Source organism: Micropterus salmoides, unplaced genomic scaffold, assembly GCF_014851395.1.
Source record: "Micropterus salmoides isolate LMB-PRFRI ecotype aquatic unplaced genomic scaffold, ASM1485139v1 Ms_hic_scaffold_5, whole genome shotgun sequence".
Classification (NCBI taxonomy): Eukaryota; Metazoa; Chordata; class Actinopteri; order Centrarchiformes; family Centrarchidae; genus Micropterus; species Micropterus salmoides.
Genome location: NW_024044237.1, coordinates 25760933 through 25778126, shown reverse-complemented (window position 1 = coordinate 25778126; position 17194 = coordinate 25760933). Strand labels below are relative to the sequence as shown.

At 43.4% G+C, this 17194-nt stretch overlaps 1 protein-coding gene across 7 annotated transcripts in view; it reads left to right on the top strand.

Moving 5' to 3' along the window:
- The window catches only part of atp8a1 (ATPase phospholipid transporting 8A1), a gene marked incomplete at its 5' end in the record, with an annotated part of 101898 nt that overhangs the window by 15892 nt on the left and 68812 nt on the right, over positions 1-17194 (top strand). For 3 of the 7 annotated variants that reach the window (XM_038698925.1, XM_038698920.1, XM_038698927.1), the window contains 8 exon segments: positions 9507-9580; positions 10880-10949; positions 11095-11222; positions 12463-12574; positions 12844-13009; positions 13353-13358; positions 15975-16102; positions 17107-17184. In XM_038698925.1, coding sequence (XP_038554853.1) covers positions 9507-9580; positions 10880-10949; positions 11095-11222; positions 12463-12574; positions 12844-13009; positions 13353-13358; positions 15975-16102; positions 17107-17184 — 762 coding nt within the window. 7 annotated transcript variants of the gene reach the window in all.

Below are 17194 nucleotides of genomic sequence, written 5' to 3'. Positions count from 1 at the left end.
GACAGACTGGGCCTCTTTCTTACTTGTGCGTTTAGTGTGAAACGCCGTTTCACAGATATTTCCTGAGCTGACTGGTGGCTGTGTGTGTGAAGCAGGCACCGATCGCCACAATAGGCTTACCTTACAACACGTGTCTTTCTGTTTTGCATTTTTCCTGTCCGTCAAAGGGGCGGATGGCCCGACAATTTCACCCACCACCACGGGTGCTACATTCATTCCCTGTGTGATACTAAAGTTACTGTAGTGCCAGCGTCTGTCAAGCTTAAGGCCATTGTACGACAACAAGTAAAAGTACAGCGTAACGTGCGAAGTTGATGCTTGGTCTGCAAAGTGCTTTACTCTTGGGTGTCATGTGACCAGAGTGTAATCGCAGCCTTTGCGATTAGAAAATCTCGTTTTATCACATCGCAATAATATCGCAAATGCAATTAATCATTCAGCCCTACTACCTACTAAATCTACCTAGTTTGTCCATCTTTTTCTTTGTGACAAAAAAAATTATAACTGCTTTCTCTTTAAATCTTTATTTATGTAACTAATCAGTGTTTGGATTGCTGTGCTATTGATGCCATTGATCAGAACAAATTTTTAATTCAGGATTTTTCAATAATCCTTTTTTTTTATTTCTGACATCAGTGGCAAATAAAATAGACATTAAATTTGATAGGAATACAACGGACCATTTGTGCAGCCAGGAGGAGCTTGTTGTTGAAAGTTGTGGCTCTTTTTTTAAAAACCATTTTTTATGATTGAAAATGCTGATAAATAAAATGTTTTCTTTTGAAGTTCAGTAGTAATGGAAAGAGGACTCCAGCTGTTTCTTCAGTGTGTCTTCTCATCAGTGTTGTATATAAAATATTGTATCAATGTGTTAACTCCTTTATTAATATACAAATATACTGTCAAGTGTTTCTTTTAACTGTGAGGTGTCCACACTTGACAAGGACCAGACTTCGGATTTCACTCAGAATAATTTATTTGAATAATTGAACAGGAGTTGAACAGTATAGGTGAAAAACCTTTAAACACAGAAATAAAAAGCATTTTGAATAAACAGGTATTTCCACAGTAAACACAAGTCAAGGTAAATATTTCAAAACGGTAAGTATATTTAAATTCAATATTATTCTTCACATTTCACCAAACTAATTATGCATTTTAATTAATCTTTAACAAAACAATTTTGGCTTACTATTTAAGCATTCTTTTACACAAATTAGGTAGAAAACCCACACATTTTAACCATATATATCCATGCATTTGAACATAGTTTCTCCCTCTCTTCAACCATGCAGCGACAACTTTAACACACCCATATTAACACCTAAACAGAAAAGATTTAAACAACATTCAAGTGAGCTTACCGATAGCCCGTCAAATCAAAAGTCTCATTCCCCGCAGTGGATGTGTGCTGCTCATTCCGTCGTGTCAGTCCCTTTCCACCAGCCAAATGACTGCGTTATATGCTCCCGCTGATTGAAGTGTGTGCGAGCTTCTGATTGCTCAATCTAATTCACCTGGTCGAGGGTGCGCCAGGGCGCGCACGCACGGTCACACGCGGCTGCCGATGCAGAGCGGGGCGGCACGCAGGTGAGACGGCATGCAGAGGAGGCGGGCACACGGGAGACAGGCGCACCTCTGCCAGATCAGCGCGACACCTCCCACTCGATCTTTACGTGGCGGCGCCCGGAAAGATTGTACTCTCAGGTGGGCTGGTCTCTGACTTGATCCTCCCATGGTATGAGGACCACAAGGCGCCGGACGTCCCGATGCAGTATGGTACTTGATCCAGGATCTGCGGCACCAGGTCTTGAGCTTCTCACAGAGATGCTGGAACTTGGGGAGACTCTCACATGAACATCTCGAACGACACCTCTGAAATCAGGATTTGCGCCGATGACTCTTGCAAGCCTGAACTGCCCTCTCAGTGCATTTTGGTCGCAGAGCCAAACTATGTCTCCAATGGTAACGTTCCTTTCAGCAGTATGCCACTTACTGCGAATGAACAGGTTCGGGCCAGCAAGTTGGCTCCAGGACTTCCAGAAGTTGTTTACTATCGTTTGCACTTCTTTGAGCCTCTTGAATGGGTAGGTGGTGTAGTCGACAGTTTTGAAGTCTCCACTTTGTGTAGCTCGACCAAGCAATAAGTTGTTTGGCGTGATGTACTGGATGCGCTCTTCTCGGCTTTGGACTCTGGCGTCAATGGGTCTCTCATTGGCAAGATTAGCAGCTAGCTGGAGCACTGTCAGGAACTCACTGAAGGTAAGACCTTCTACATTGCCAAGGCTTTGGAGGGCTCTCTTGGTGACTCTGACAGCAGCTTCGGCGGCTCCGTTTCGGTGAGGTGAATCGGCCGGGAGGATTTTCCACATCCAGGTCGTCTCATTTTTGGCAGCATACTCTTCAAGTGACTCTTTGCTCTGTTGATTCAGGTAAGTGTACATCTCTTCTAGGACAGGTCTCGCTCCGACAAAGTTCGTACCAGGATCAGACCAGATTTTACGGGGATGGCCTCGGACAGCGGTGAATCTCTGGTAGGTAAGCAGGAAGCTCTCTGTTGATAGTGTGCTTGCCAGCTCGACATGAATGGCTCGGCTGGACATACAGCAAAACACGACGCCCCATACTTTCATGGTCACTCTCTTTTTGACATCATCCTTAACATGGTAAGGTCCAAACAGGTCAACGGACGTAAACTCGAATGGTGCAGCAGGACTAGACCTCTCATCAGGTAAGTTTCCCATTATTTGCTTGCAGGTTCTTGCTTTTGCTTTCTTGCAGACGATACACTTGTCAACGACTTTTTGGGCAATGACCCTTCCTCTGATGACCCACGCCTTTATCCTCATCCGCAGCAGGGTTCCCGCCACACCTTCATGTCCCTTACTGTGTGCTTCTCTGGCTAGCAGGGTAGATAACCAGGCTTGGAAAGGTAGGAGGGGAACAGCTCTGCGGTCTTCTTTGAAGGTCTGGATTCTCCCACCACAAACTAGAAGTCCACTTGTTTGGTCTCTGTAGACGACTAATCTGTCTGTTGTGGTGCCTGGGAAGTTGACGCCCTCTTGTGCTGCTAGGCAAAGGTCTCGAAACACGTCCCGTCTCTCTCTGACTGTAAGGATACCCGAGGATGGTACTGCCTCCCACTTTTCTTGGTCTCTGGTTTCGGCACTTAAGAACTTTTTAGCTGCTCTCCAGATCCAAGCCACAGTCCCAATCAGCCTTCTCAGGTTGCTGAAGCGCTTTCCATCGACTAGATGCCGGACTGCTGCTCCTGCTGGTGGTCTTTCATACTCTAGCTGGGCTGGATTTTGTGCCGTTTTCAGGCGACATCTGGAGAGTAGTGCTACAATGTTTTTTTCTGGATCCTTGTGACTTTGTCCCGAGCTTGGGCTGCGACGTCTCTGGCGGATTTCTTTGGCCACTCATCGTCAGGAAGTTGGAGGAACTTTGGACCCGACTGCCACTCGGAGTCCTCAGTTAGGGCATCTGGACTGGCCCCTCTAGTGATGATATCTGCGATGTTTGCTGGCCCTGGAATCCACCACCAGTCTTGGACGTCGGTACTGCTCTGGATCTCACCAACGCGATTTGCGAAGAAAGTCTGGTAGCCATAACTCTCACGCTGTATTGCACCCAGGACTGTTTGACTGTCGACAAGATGATACCATTTCTTGACCTGGAGTCGGCAGTGTCTCTGGAAGTAGGTCTTGAGGCGGGCTGCGAAGACTGCTCCGCATATCTCAGCTTTTACAGGATCCCCTTTGTGGTCAAGGGGGGTCAGCTTGGATTTGGATTCGACCAGTCTCACAACGACACCACGGCTGCAACTCCAGCGAAGATACATCACTGCGCCATATGCGTGTTGGCTGCCATCAGAGAATGTGATTGCACTGGGCTCTGCGCAGAGATCTGGTGGAGTCAGGGATCTGGTGAAACGAAGTTGGCTCAGGTCAGCATATTCTTCCAATAGCTTTATAGCGTCTTCTCTGAGACCTTCAGACAAAGCAGCATCCCACGAGTCTTCTAGCCAGTATTTTACCTTGGCTTCTTGAAAAGCTCTCCTGACCAGGATGGCACCCTTTTGTTTGACAGGAGTCACAAGGCCGAGTGGGTCATACAGGCTAGAAACCTGGCTTAGCAGCTCTCGTCTGGTGAGTGGATCAGGTGTTTGATTTCTGACCTCCTGTCTGAGCAGGTTTTGACCAAGGCGCATCTTTCTCCTTTTCTTTGAGAAGTTAACTGCAACCATGACATGGAGTTTGTCGTCATTGATGGTGTAACCAAGGCCAAGGGCTTTGTTGTCGTCTTTTGTCAGCTGGTTTGGTAGGATCATAGTCTTTGGTATCTCATCCTTGGGTTCTTTCCTCCCACCTTGAATGGAGTAAACCCAGGGCTTTATGTGGAATCCTCCAGCTTTCAGGATGTGTTTGATGTTGGCTGTGAGGCATTTCAGATGGTCAAGGTCGTTATGTGAAGTCAGGATGTCGTCGACGTATACATCTTCTCCCAGCACGCGTCTCTCTTCCTTGAAGTGACTGAATGAAGGTAAGTTCGCAGTTTCTCGCATGGCGACTTGGGCTATGCAACCGGCAGGTTTGTCTCCGATGTTGACTCTTGTTATGGCAAAATCTTCTATTTCGGCATCTTCACTGTCACGCCACAGGAATCTGTGCAGGTGGACCTCCGATCTTCCAGCCAGACAGAGTTGTACATCTTCCGGATGTCTCCAAGGGCAGCGTAGACACCAGTTCGGAACCTCAATAAGACAGCTCGGATTGGGTTCAGGACATCAGGACCTTTGATGAGGATGTCGTTCAGACTGAGACCTCTGCACTTTTGGCTGCTGTTCCACACTAGTCTGACTGGGGTGGAGACTGAGTGTGGGTTTAGTGCAATGAGATGACTTATGTACCACACTGGCCCGGTCCAACTCTGCAGAATGTCTTTGGACAGCTTCATTGCGGCCCTGCGGTTCACCATCTCATGGATCTGTGCAGCGTAGGCCGCCTTCCACTCAGGTTCTTTTGATAGCTGCTTCTCAGTTCTGAGAATGTTGCCTCTACTGCTTTCCTGTTGTTTGGCAGGGTTGCTGGATCTTCTGTCCACGGATACTTAGCATGCCAGTGTGGTTCGGTGCTGTGTACATCTCCAGTCGTGTATGTCAAACCATTTCTTATGATCTCCATCTCCCTTTCTTCTGCAAGAGTTATCTCCTTTCCCCCTGGCTGGCAGTTCCCGCAGCGACACCCTCCACATCTCGGCTGACAGGCGGCTCCGATGCTCTCCCACCTCCACCACTTCAGAAAGTCTTTGCTGCTGGTGGCTGTGTTAGACTGGGTCTCGGGGTGGTCGGGATACTGGCAGGAAATTGGGTCTGTCTTGAATTCGAGATATTTGACTGCTGAAGTTCTCATTGATCTGGCGAAGTGAGTCTTGGACGAATGGGCCATCAGGGTGACTTCCTCAAAGAGGTCTGGATGCATGCCCCCGACTGTCTTGCCTAGTGGACCCTCCCAGAGCACCAGGTCACCAATTGAACGGATTTTTTGGGGCACCAGCTGGCCTTCTTTGTGGCTGATCAGAAGCTGGATTTCTCTGGGTCTGATGAAGTCTTTGAGGGGAACATCAGGAAAGATTTTCTGCAGCTTGTCAGGTTGAACATGTCGGTGCACCTCTGCAATTTTGTCAAGTCCGTAGCAGATCAGTTGGTGAGACTTCAGAGTTCCTTTTGGAGTCCTGACTCTGATCTTGAGGAGGTAGCGCTTTGTAGCGACAGATACTTTCATCCCTCCGACGCCATGGACGACTAGTGCGACATCTTCACTGCGAAGGTTCAGCTTGCTTGCAGCTCTGTGGGTTATGTAATTTGTGTCAGACGCCAGGTCAATAAGTGTTCCGATTCTTTGCCCGTCATTGGCAGTGACGTTAAGGAGCATCAGGATCACAGGGTACTCGTGCAGACCAGTCTCCTCCAGAAGGCCTCTCTCTCCTCTCTCTGCTGCAGTGGAGTTGTATGCTCGAGATGCGATGTTGCAGAAAGCATTGCGACACTGCTGCGCTAGCTCAGGTGAAAGTTTGGAAAGAAACTCTTCCTGGGCCTCGGTGTAATTTTTCCCCTCAGCTCTCACCGGACCAAACTTGGGTCTTTGGGACAGCTGTCTGGGTAAGGGACAGAGAAGGTAGTGGTGTTGGTCTCTGCACTCTGGATTCCCACACAGGTAAGTAGTTTTTCTGCAGGGTTCATTGTGGATTTCGAGGCACCTCTTGCAGGCTCCGAGCTGTTGCACTGCGTCCCTCTTTTCCTGGAGCTTTGTGGTGGTTCTAAACCTCCTGCAGATGTAGAGCTTTCTTTTGTGTTTTGGATCTCCGCAGATGATGCAGCCTCCTAATTCACTGCTGGATTTAGTTGTCCTTGTTCGGGCATACTTTGTTTGAAACCTGGTCTTCTCCTTGGCAGGGTCGATGTCTCTCAGCTGTTCTAACTGCTCGTAGATAGACTCTTGGGATTGGAGGTATGCCAGTAGCTTGTCAAAGCGGTTCTGGTGGCTTACAGCATTTCTTGGGTCAGCAGCGTGGGTAAGCCAGTCTTTCTTCAGGGACTCTGGCAGCTTGCTCTCGATGGATTTTATTACTAGTGGGTTTTTTATGGCGTCTGCATTGCTTAGTTCATTTAAATCATAGAGGGCCTTTTCCACTGCTTGGATGAGCTCTACGATTCTTCTTGGGTGGTTACCACGAACAGGTGGGATAGCTTGTAGCTCCTCGACAATCTCAATAGCGATGGTGGCTTGGTTTCCGTAGCGGTTCTCTAGGACTCTGAAGATCTCGTCTGCTGAGGTGTAAGTAGAGAGCCGTAGATCCTTGGCCACTCTTTCGTCGAGGCTATCAAGTAGTTGAAATTTCTTCACCTCTTTGGATCCGGTTGGTTCACCTTGCTTCTGTAGAGCCTCCCATTCTTTCCTCCATCTGTAATACTCACGCTGGCTGCCGGTAAACTTTGGTAAAGCTGTGGCTTTTAGCTTTATGGCTGCAACAGGGGCTGCGCTGTGGGCTGTGACAGGTACTCTGTTGCTGTCCTCTTTAATACTTGCTGCTCCAATCAGGGCGGCTTTCCTCGACACCAGCTTGGGAAGGAGGGTTTCGAGCTCCGTTAGCCGACGATTGAAATCTTGCTTCTCGGCTCGTGGAGCCCAGCGGTTCCAGGTCTGGTGCGCTTCTTTGGCTTTGTGCACCAGGCTCTCTAAATGGCGGAGCATAAAGTCATATGCCTCCAGGGGTGTGTCAGGCTGAGTGGAGGAGACGTTCTCGCACTCTGCCTCTGCAGCTTTTAGAGCAAGGGTCAGTTCTCTGCCCTGTGCAATGTAAGCCGCCTCAAGCTCCTCATTTGCATCCATCACTTTAGCGCCCTCTGCTGTGAGTCTTTTGAAGTTATCTTGCAGCTCTTCCACAGACATCTCCATGTGGGTCCTCATTATATGGTTGGTGAGTCGGGAAAAAAGTCTCTTTACTGTAGTTCGCTCTGTTTTCAGCTCTTCGAGTGACTTGGACTCGGCCATGTTGCCTTTTTTGGCTGTTGGACTGACAGGTGAACGGCAGGTAGTTGATTTCCTCCAGGCCCCCAGGTGGAGTCTTCTCCCTCTTTGTGGTGGGCTCTTGTGGAGTCTTCACTTGTCACGGCCGGTTTCCTACCGTCAGGCCGGTTTTTCACTGTCAAGTGTTTCTTTTAACTGTGAGGTGTCCACACTTGACAAGGACCAGACTTCGGATTTCACTCAGAATAATTTATTTGAATAATTGAACAGGAGTTGAACAGTATAGGTGAAAAACCTTTAAACACAGAAATAAAAAGCATTTTGAATAAACAGGTATTTCCACAGTAAACACAAGTCAAGGTAAATATTTCCAAAACGGTAAGTATATTTAAATTCAATATTATTCTTCACATTTCACCAAACTAATTATGCATTTTAATTAATCTTTAACAAAACAATTTTGGCTTACTATTTAAGCATTCTTTTACACAAATTAGGTAGAAAACCCACACATTTTAACCATATATATCCATGCATTTGAACATAGTTTCTCCCTCTCTTCAACCATGCAGCGACAACTTTAACACACCCATATTAACACCTAAACAGAAAAGATTTAAACAACATTCAAGTGAGCTTACCGATAGCCCGTCAAATCAAAAGTCTCATTCCCCGCAGTGGATGTGTGCTGCTCATTCCGTCGTGTCAGTCCCTTTCCACCAGCCAAATGACTGCGTTATATGCTCCCGCTGATTGAAGTGTGTGCGAGCTTCTGATTGCTCAATCTAATTCACCTGGTCGAGGGTGCGCCAGGGCGCGCACGCACGGTCACACGCGGCTGCCGATGCAGAGCGGGGCGGCACGCAGGTGAGACGGCATGCAAGAGGAGGCGGGCACACGGGAGACAGGCGCACCTCTGCCAGATCAGCGCGACATATACTTTCCTCTTTTTCTTACCATCTGTGCATTTTTACTTCTGATGTAGAACTCATGTTTCCATGTATGCTGTTTTATAGGCAGTGCACAGCAGTAACCAGTTTATTTTCACAGGTTGAGGTGGGCGATATTATTAGAGTAAATGGCAGTGATTTCGTTCCTGCGGATGCTGCCATTTTATCGTCCAGGTATAGGAGTCCGCCCTGCTGTCAGGCTGTGGGGAAATTCTCCCTTTTTTCCTCTTTTTGAACTTTGTCAGCTTTCCCTAAAGAAGTGATGGTTAGATAATGCATAGAGTCATTGTTAAAGTGGCTTAAAGTCCTGTGTTTTAAAATCAGAAATAAAAAATTTGTTTAGTAATACATACCTTTATACCCAACTTTTATGAGTCCAATCATGAGTAAATGATACTTATCATGCTTGTCAACCATCATTTCTCTAGGTGGGACAGTGGTAATGTGAGTTTGGATTAGAATTGATCAATCATGTCAGCATAAACCTATCTTCCTCATTCACCTTTTCAAAAAAACATTTGGACCTGGTAGCGATGGGGCTTACATCAATGCTGTATCCCTCTTTTAAGATTTTTTTATGTTAAAATTGATCACAAATTATATTTAGATTTCTCTAAAAATAAAGACAATTGTCACGATCTCATCGTAACTTCCCACATCACTACTTTGCTCTTAATATCATTTTTTATATTTAAAGCTTAATATGGCTGAGCAACTTCATAAATTTTATCCAATCATGTTTTTCTAAATGGTTTTGTGAAAAGGAGAACAGATGACCAACCATGCTGTCTGATCACACAGGACTGATCATATTGTGCTTTTCTCATCTCCCAAAAACTGAAACAGTTGTCTCTCTCCTCTTATGTGTTTGCTGTTCGTCTGTCTGTCTGTCTGTTATTTTCTATCCTCTCCATCCCACTTTTTTCTTTCTCATCCTCTCTTCTCCTCCTGCCCCCTGTATGAACAACTGCCACACCTTCTCTCTCTCTCTCGCCCCCTGCTGGTGCGTGGTTGGTAATGTCAGTTGGCGGTTGGGGAAGTAGTCAGAGCTGCAAATGGGGATCACCTCCCGGCTGACCTCGTCATACTCTCGTCCAGGTCAGGAAACCAGCATCATAACCAACAAAACAGCGGTGGGAGAGATAGGGGCTGTGTGTATTTACTGGGACATTTTAGCTCTTCTCTGACTCCTGACACAAGTGAGAAATATTTTATTTTCCACACTTGAGGGCTTGCGATTATTCTGGCAAAAAACAGTTATTGGAGTGCCACAGTCAATGAACACCATGTTCCTTTCCTTTTTTCTGCTTTTCCTGTCCATTGTGGTTTGGCAGCCAAAATACTGTATGTTTATACAGTCATTTTATTATGTTGTATTTTGTTTTACAACATAACATGTGCAGTAGACCCTTTTCAGTGTTTGGCTGAAACGTCTACCGACGCTCAGAGTGACATCTAGTAATACACCACAGGAGCACATGCTCCTTCTCTATTTGGGTGTGAAAATATTTTCCATATTCTTGCCCTTGCATGGCTTGTCTGGCACCTTGAATGCAACAATTTCATTTGATGTGACAATTTGCATGCAGTCACATTCTAAGATGTAAAGTTGAAAAGCATCTTGGGATTATAGTCTTGCTAACTTTCTACAACACGTTACTGCCAAGCAGTACCCAAGTGTAGTTAAATAATTAACAAACAGTATTAAAGCAATATTTTGCCGGCACTGTGTTTAAGAATTCACTTCCTGGTCATCACAGCAGACTTCTGCTCATCTCCATGAAACAAGACTCTTACTTGAAGTCTAATATCAGCCGATTCTAAACCTCTCATTAATTGCGGTTGGGCTTCAGTGTCCAGATCTCTTTTTGATTTCCCCCTCCAACCTGTGTGTGTTAGGACAAATCTCCTGTATGAAAAAAATCAGTCTATTCAAAGAGTATCTAACTAGCGGCTCACCTAAGCACCGGCATGCTTTAATTCTCTGTCCCTGTGCCCAGAGTCTGTCAGACACCCATTTGTCTGCTCTGTTTGTTGTGCTCTGCATGCCTCCTTGCTCATATCACCCTACTCTCGTGTTTTCTCTCGTCCCTTTGCAGTGTATTTGAGCTTTTCTGAAACACAGTTAAATTTTGCGGTAGCAGCAAACAAAGATGTTGTGTCTGTGTATTTGCTGTTCAAAGTAGTTTTATGTTTTTGAGTGGTCTTTAGGCTGGCACACAGCATCTTTGTTTGCAGTGATCTAGTCTTATATAATTGTTCTGTTATAACATTATAATCATATAAAATAATGAACAGCTGAGGTTAGATATACTGTAATATTTTATTGTATATTAGTTTAATGTTATCATATTATGAGACCACGTTAAGTGTTTATATCCTCTCCCTCTACAACAGCGAACCACAAGCAATGTGTTACATTGAAACATCTAACTTGGATGGAGAAACAAACCTTAAAATCAGACAGGTGATTGTCTTTTTTTTATTATTCTGTCTTTATACAAATTACTGTCCATGCAGTGAAAACCAAGAGGAATGTTCTGCAAGTTTGCAACACAAACTGATAAAAAAATAAAAACACTGTGTTAATGCTGCTGTAACTACATCAACAGGGTCTCCAAATGACTGCAGACATAAAGGACATCGACAACCTGATGCGTCTCTCTGGGCGGATGGAGTGCGAGAGCCCAAACCGCCATCTGTATGAGTTTGTTGGGAACATCCGCCTGGATGGGCACAGGTGGGCTAAGTTGCAGTGCTCTGTGCCTGGCTCTCTGCCTCTCTAACCAACTCAGTAGCCCACTATCCAGGAGCAAAGCCAGTATCAGTGCATTATAAGGTTTTAAGGATTATTTAAACTTTCTGCTGAATATATGAAAGCAGCTGCTACAGTGATATTAATATTATTTTTTTGGAGGCTTTGCCATTGTTAGGAAAATGCATTATATGCTGTATGCCTGCTTTTATGATATGATGGCTTGATTCCAGGCATTTGGCACAATAAAGCTCTCCTGAGTAAGGATTGTTACAATGAACTATATGTGGCTTTTAGTTGGGTTTATAGTTTAATGGGCAGTATTTTCATATTGATAGAAATTTTTCACAAGTAAAGACTGTTGTCCATTTTTCTTTTTAACCAGTATGGAACTTAAGATGCCAAATCCTAAAGGCAGTGATACATGTCATGTTAAACACCATTGTTACAACTTGTATAAGTCCAAAACTGTCATTTCTACTGATTAAATTACATGTACATATATATTCTGATTTATAATTAAGTTCAACTTTGTAATTTGCAATTTATTAGAAATAGATGACAATTTTACTACTGGCTGTGTTTAGAAATATTATTTACGTGAACAAGCCTTTTACAGCATTTATTTATTTATTTAATTTAACCATTATTTAACCAGGTAAGCCGAGTGAGAACGAATTCTCATTTGCAACGGCACCCTGTCAAGATAGGCAAAGTTGTGCAGTATGACATGTAGTGACACTGGTGCTATAGGAAAGAGCACTCCTTAGAATAGATGTCAGAATCAAGTCTGTTCACTTTGATCAATACAAATTTCATATCTGAGCGAATGACATTCGAGCGTATATGTGCAATAATGCATGACAAAATTCGCATTACCTAGTTTGTGTTGTAGGGAATGTGTAGTAAAACACTTGTCACTATAGATTACTTAATGTTGTAAAATTGGTTATTGGTGGTATTGGCACATTTATCAATAAGGCATCAGAAAGGTTTATGTTAACACTCATTGATTTAGGGTGATATTGGAAGGCTTGCTTTGATGTTAGGAATTTTTTTTTCTTTAGTGTCAAAAATAAGATAATGGATAATGTGTCATCCATTACTGCCAACCAAAGACTGTAAACAAAAGATACAAGATATCTTGTAAGAGACCTTGTTAGGTTATTATTCTGTAGGGAAAGTATGAAAAATGTACTCATCACAGTGACGTGTCTTACTACAGTACAGTACCACTGAGTCCAGACCAGATCCTCCTGAGAGGAGCCCAGCTGAGGAACACTCAGTGGGTGCATGGTGTGGTGGTCTACACTGGGCATGACACAAAGCTCATGCAGGTAAAGCATATTTGCATAGTATGTGGAGGGTATTATTTGCAATTAAAAAAATAAAGAAAGCTCAGTCTCATGAACTGTTTCATACTTAAAGTGCTATTTTTTACATTTTTATCTTCATACATTTCATGCTCCTAAGCAACTTGTTACAAGGTTTAGTTACCCTGAGCATGTTTTATCTTGTGTTTTCAGAGCACAAAAAGACAACATAACCAGTGGCCATACAGTGTCTTTTTTTTTTTACCACAACTGTCTTGTCATATGTTACCCAGAATTCCACTCGGCCTCCTCTGAAGCTGTCCAATGTGGAGCGTATCACCAACTTTCAGATCCTTGTGCTGTTTGGCTGCCTGCTGGCCATCTCTCTGGTCTGCTCCATTGGCCAAACCATCTGGAAGTACCAGTACGGCAATGATGCCTGGTACATGGATCTCAACTGTAAGAGTCCCAACAGCCTACGCTGCACCTCTTATTCCACATATTTTGTCTCACTTGTCCATATCAGCTTATTTCTTTGTCATTTTATGTTCGTAAATGCTGGTATGTGTTGTGTTGTTTTATGTTGCCTCAGTTAAACTATGTTTCGCATTACAAGTGAAATATGTGGCAATGTGGGAATAAGTGAATTCCCTGTTAACTGAGAAAAGACAGCTGTGACATGCATAGACGTGTTGTGAATGAAAAAGAAATGGTTGAATATCACTGCGCTGCTGTACTTTTTTGTTCCTTTCTAATGTTCTGTTTGATTTTGTTGTTTTCTTTGTTGTCGTTTTTTTAACAGCTCCAGGTAACAACCATTTAAAAGCCTTGGCCATCCGTGAATGACCCTCCCTTACTAACCCCTTACTGAAGCTCTGCCTTTGCTAAGCAAATGAAGCCCCCTACCCTCGTCCCGTATATGGTTGCCCTACTTTGTATGGGCCCATGCCATGGACAAGCACATACCAGGGATCCAACAATAGGTTTTCCCCTCCAGCTCTCTTATACCTTCGTCTAGTTATTTTCAGTGCCTGATGCAAACAGTGTCTCACGTTTCCTCCCATTTTTTTTTTTGTGCCACGTTAACCACTTTGCATTTTCCAAGCTTCAGACCTTCTCCCCCCCCCACCCCCCCTCCAAAACTCTTTATGAAAAATGAATAGCAGCATTTATTTTGACTGCATGGGAGATGATGATGTGCTCAGGAAGCTTTTCGTAGCAGGAGGGTGTTTATTGCTTGGACACAACATGTTGTGCAACCCAAGGGGCACGAGCTGACATTTTCTAAATGCCTCTGACGCTTTCTTTTCTTGTTTGGATTTTTCAAAGGACAGACAGAGAGGGGAGGGGGAGAGATGAAAACCTGTTTAGTTTTTACATGTATTCTCAAGCTATTACAGAAAATGGCGCTATTTTAAGCTATTACCATATTACACACATAAACACAACACAAAGTTTCTGTGGCAGTTGGTCTGTTGTGATGAAGCTCTGAACCTGGTATGCAAAGTGATTACTGTGACACTCTGGCCATTACTTTGTACCCTGATAGGCCTGTGTAGGAGAGGTTGTGCCCTGGTCAATTTAAGCTTGCACTACGACTTACACTGTCCCTTTTTATCAGATGTTGCATTGGCTTTGATTTGTTTTCTAAAAGTTTAAAATTTTGTGCTCAGTGGCATTTAAACCCACATTTAAAAGACCCTATATCACACTGGCGAGGGGAGTGTAAGTCATAAAGCAGGTGTCCATCTTGAGACTGACTGTACTTCCATAAGGAGTTGTTGAGACTCTGTCCAGTGCATATTATCCATCCTGTGACAAAAAAGAGAGGTGTGGAGATTGTCAAATCTTAAACATCCAATTTTACTTGCATCACTGTATTTCCGTAAATTATTGTAATTTCACTCACCAACGTTTGTAAGTTAAACAAGTTAGACAGGAACGGAAGAGTCGATGTTAGCCCACCACACATCGCACATGCTCATATTTGATGTCACAGAAGCCTGCGATTATGCATGACCGGTGAGTAATTAATTTGACTTTGACCCGTTGCAGAGTGCTGACGCAGATCATCGCCGGCATTAAGCCTATAGATTCTGACAACTTAACTTTATGCATACTGAGAGCAAAAATGAAATGTTTGTTATGCACACATGCCACCTCCTGCAGTTCACTCAGTTTTTGTAGGTAGTTGTGCATTTATCACCATATCATTGAATTTGTGCTGACTTTCTCTGTTGGTAAACTGCTGATGGCTTAACTGACAGCATGGTGGAGCTTTGTCTGTCCCACTTTCAGCATAATGTCGAGGAGGTGCTTTTATTTCACACACCAAACGAAAGAAAATTTTACTTGGAATAATGAAACTCTCCTGCGACAACTATTATTTGAAATATTTCATTTGCTTGATTAAACATGATTATTTTATATTCATATTGCCACACATTACATTACAGTGACGTATACATAAGAGATCAGGTGTACTTGTGCATGTCCTGGTTTGCTATGGTTTAAAAAAAAATTTTTTTTGACTCTACTGATCCAACACTGGATCACTGTCTCACCTGATAGTGGAAATCTTGCATAACATCACATAACATGCTGGCTACTATAAATGAGTGAAATGAGGTGACGTAGTGATCATGATTAACACCCAATCTTTTTGGCTGGCAAATCCACCCCCTCTTTTCCACTCCTTGTTGGTTGAGAATGTGCTATGGACTGAATTCTCCCTCCTTTGTCTTGAGAGCATCCGATACGTTTGTCTTCCTCCCCACTTCTGAAAAAGTTTTCCCTCCTTTATGTGTTGTTGTACCAGTAGCAGTAGCTTCCATTCTGCCACTTTCTTTGTACCATCCAGTTTTTTGTTTTGCAATTGTTCTGTCATGGGGAAGGGCTGTCCCTCTCAACCGCAATGCTAAGATCAAGGCTTGGGTTGAGGAAAGTAACATTTTCACCTCTTGCAAGCTGTGGAAAGGTAAATTACATCCCTCCTGTTTTCATGTTTGGTGTCAGTGGGGTTACATGTTGATCATTGCCAATTGTTTGGGGCTTTGGGGGCGGCATCATTTTACATAGTGCTTTGTGGAATTCATTGCCTGGATCATGCTGGATGCCAAGGCTGCTGCTGTGACACTAATGACATTTGAGAAACTTCAGTCCCTGTTTGCTACTTTAAATCTTTGGGACGTTAAATTGGACTATTAATCGGTTGAGTCTTAAGAGGATGAGGTTGGGTGGAAGAAATGGTTAATTCCTGCTAATGCACAACGTTAGTCCAAAACGTTCTCTGTATTGGGATAAAGTTGATCATTGGCTGGAAATAGCTTTGGGCATTTTCATTTAACTGACTGATATTCATGAAACGGCACTGATGAAACTCCTGTGTATCACTTCCCTTTGTCCATAATTCGTCCCCTGTTAGATGGCGGAGCAGCTAACTTTGGCCTCAACTTCCTCACCTTTATCATCCTGTTCAACAACCTGATCCCAATCAGTCTCCTGGTCACACTGGAGGTGATCAAGTTCATCCAAGCCTTTTTCATCAACTGGGTGAGTTGAAGCTTCCGTCCATAATGTATCTGAACTAAACTCTAAATTTGAGATAGACTATTTCCTTGTGAAATAACCTTTAAATATATGTGTATTTTACCTCTATGTTTACATGCGTTAACAAAAGCAAACATTCCTGCATTTATATATTTGTTATATTATTGCAGGGTGCAATCACAAAAAAATTCAGTGAAGAAAATGTTTAAATACAGACAATTAACACATAAACAAAGCAAGGTATGTGATGACTGCTTCAACTTGTGCACTGTACTGCAGTTTACGCTGCTATAATCAATGTTTTTATGTTAAGACTACTTGCCTAGCATCAAATGTAAGACAGATAAAGTTAGGAGCTTTTGAACACAGTGAAACATTTAGCAGCTAAAGAGCTAGATAGTTCCGTCAGATAGAGACCAAAACGGAGTGCTAAAAGGACAGGGAATATCGAAGTTAAATTTGTCATGTCGACACAACCTGGGTATCAATACTGGTCTATCGAAATGAAATGTTAAATGGTACAAATAACATGAATAGCATCATGCAGAGATTATTTATATAATAATGTAATATAAGAAAAACTTGAAACACATCTGAAACCTTACAACATTTGGGTGAGCACCTAGAATACTGCGCATCATATACATCATATAACAACTAGGTCAACCCCATCAAGTATCTCAGTGGAGAAATTGTACTGTTTCTTTTGCCCGAAGTTATTCTGAGCCCATTTATTCATTAAATTTTAAATGAAAATCTTAGCAAGGAATTTTTAGCAACATTTAGGGCAGTTCTCAGTTGGCTTCTCTTCCCGCAGCCCCAGTTGGTTCAGTATTGAGAAAAAAAAAAAAGAGTGAGGGGACTGAGAAGAACCTGAGTGAAGTAAAGTGGGGTTTTTGTGTTTTCCATTTTTGGTGTGAAGTTTAGTTTGATGAAAACTTGTATTGTTACCAAAAAATGTTTCTTTGTGAAGTTACACTTAAAGGTCTTTGTGTGTCTTGTTTTAGGACACCGATATGCTCTATGAGCCCACAAACACACCTGCCATGGCTCGCACCTCCAATCTGAATGAAGAATTAGGCCAGGTAAACAGTT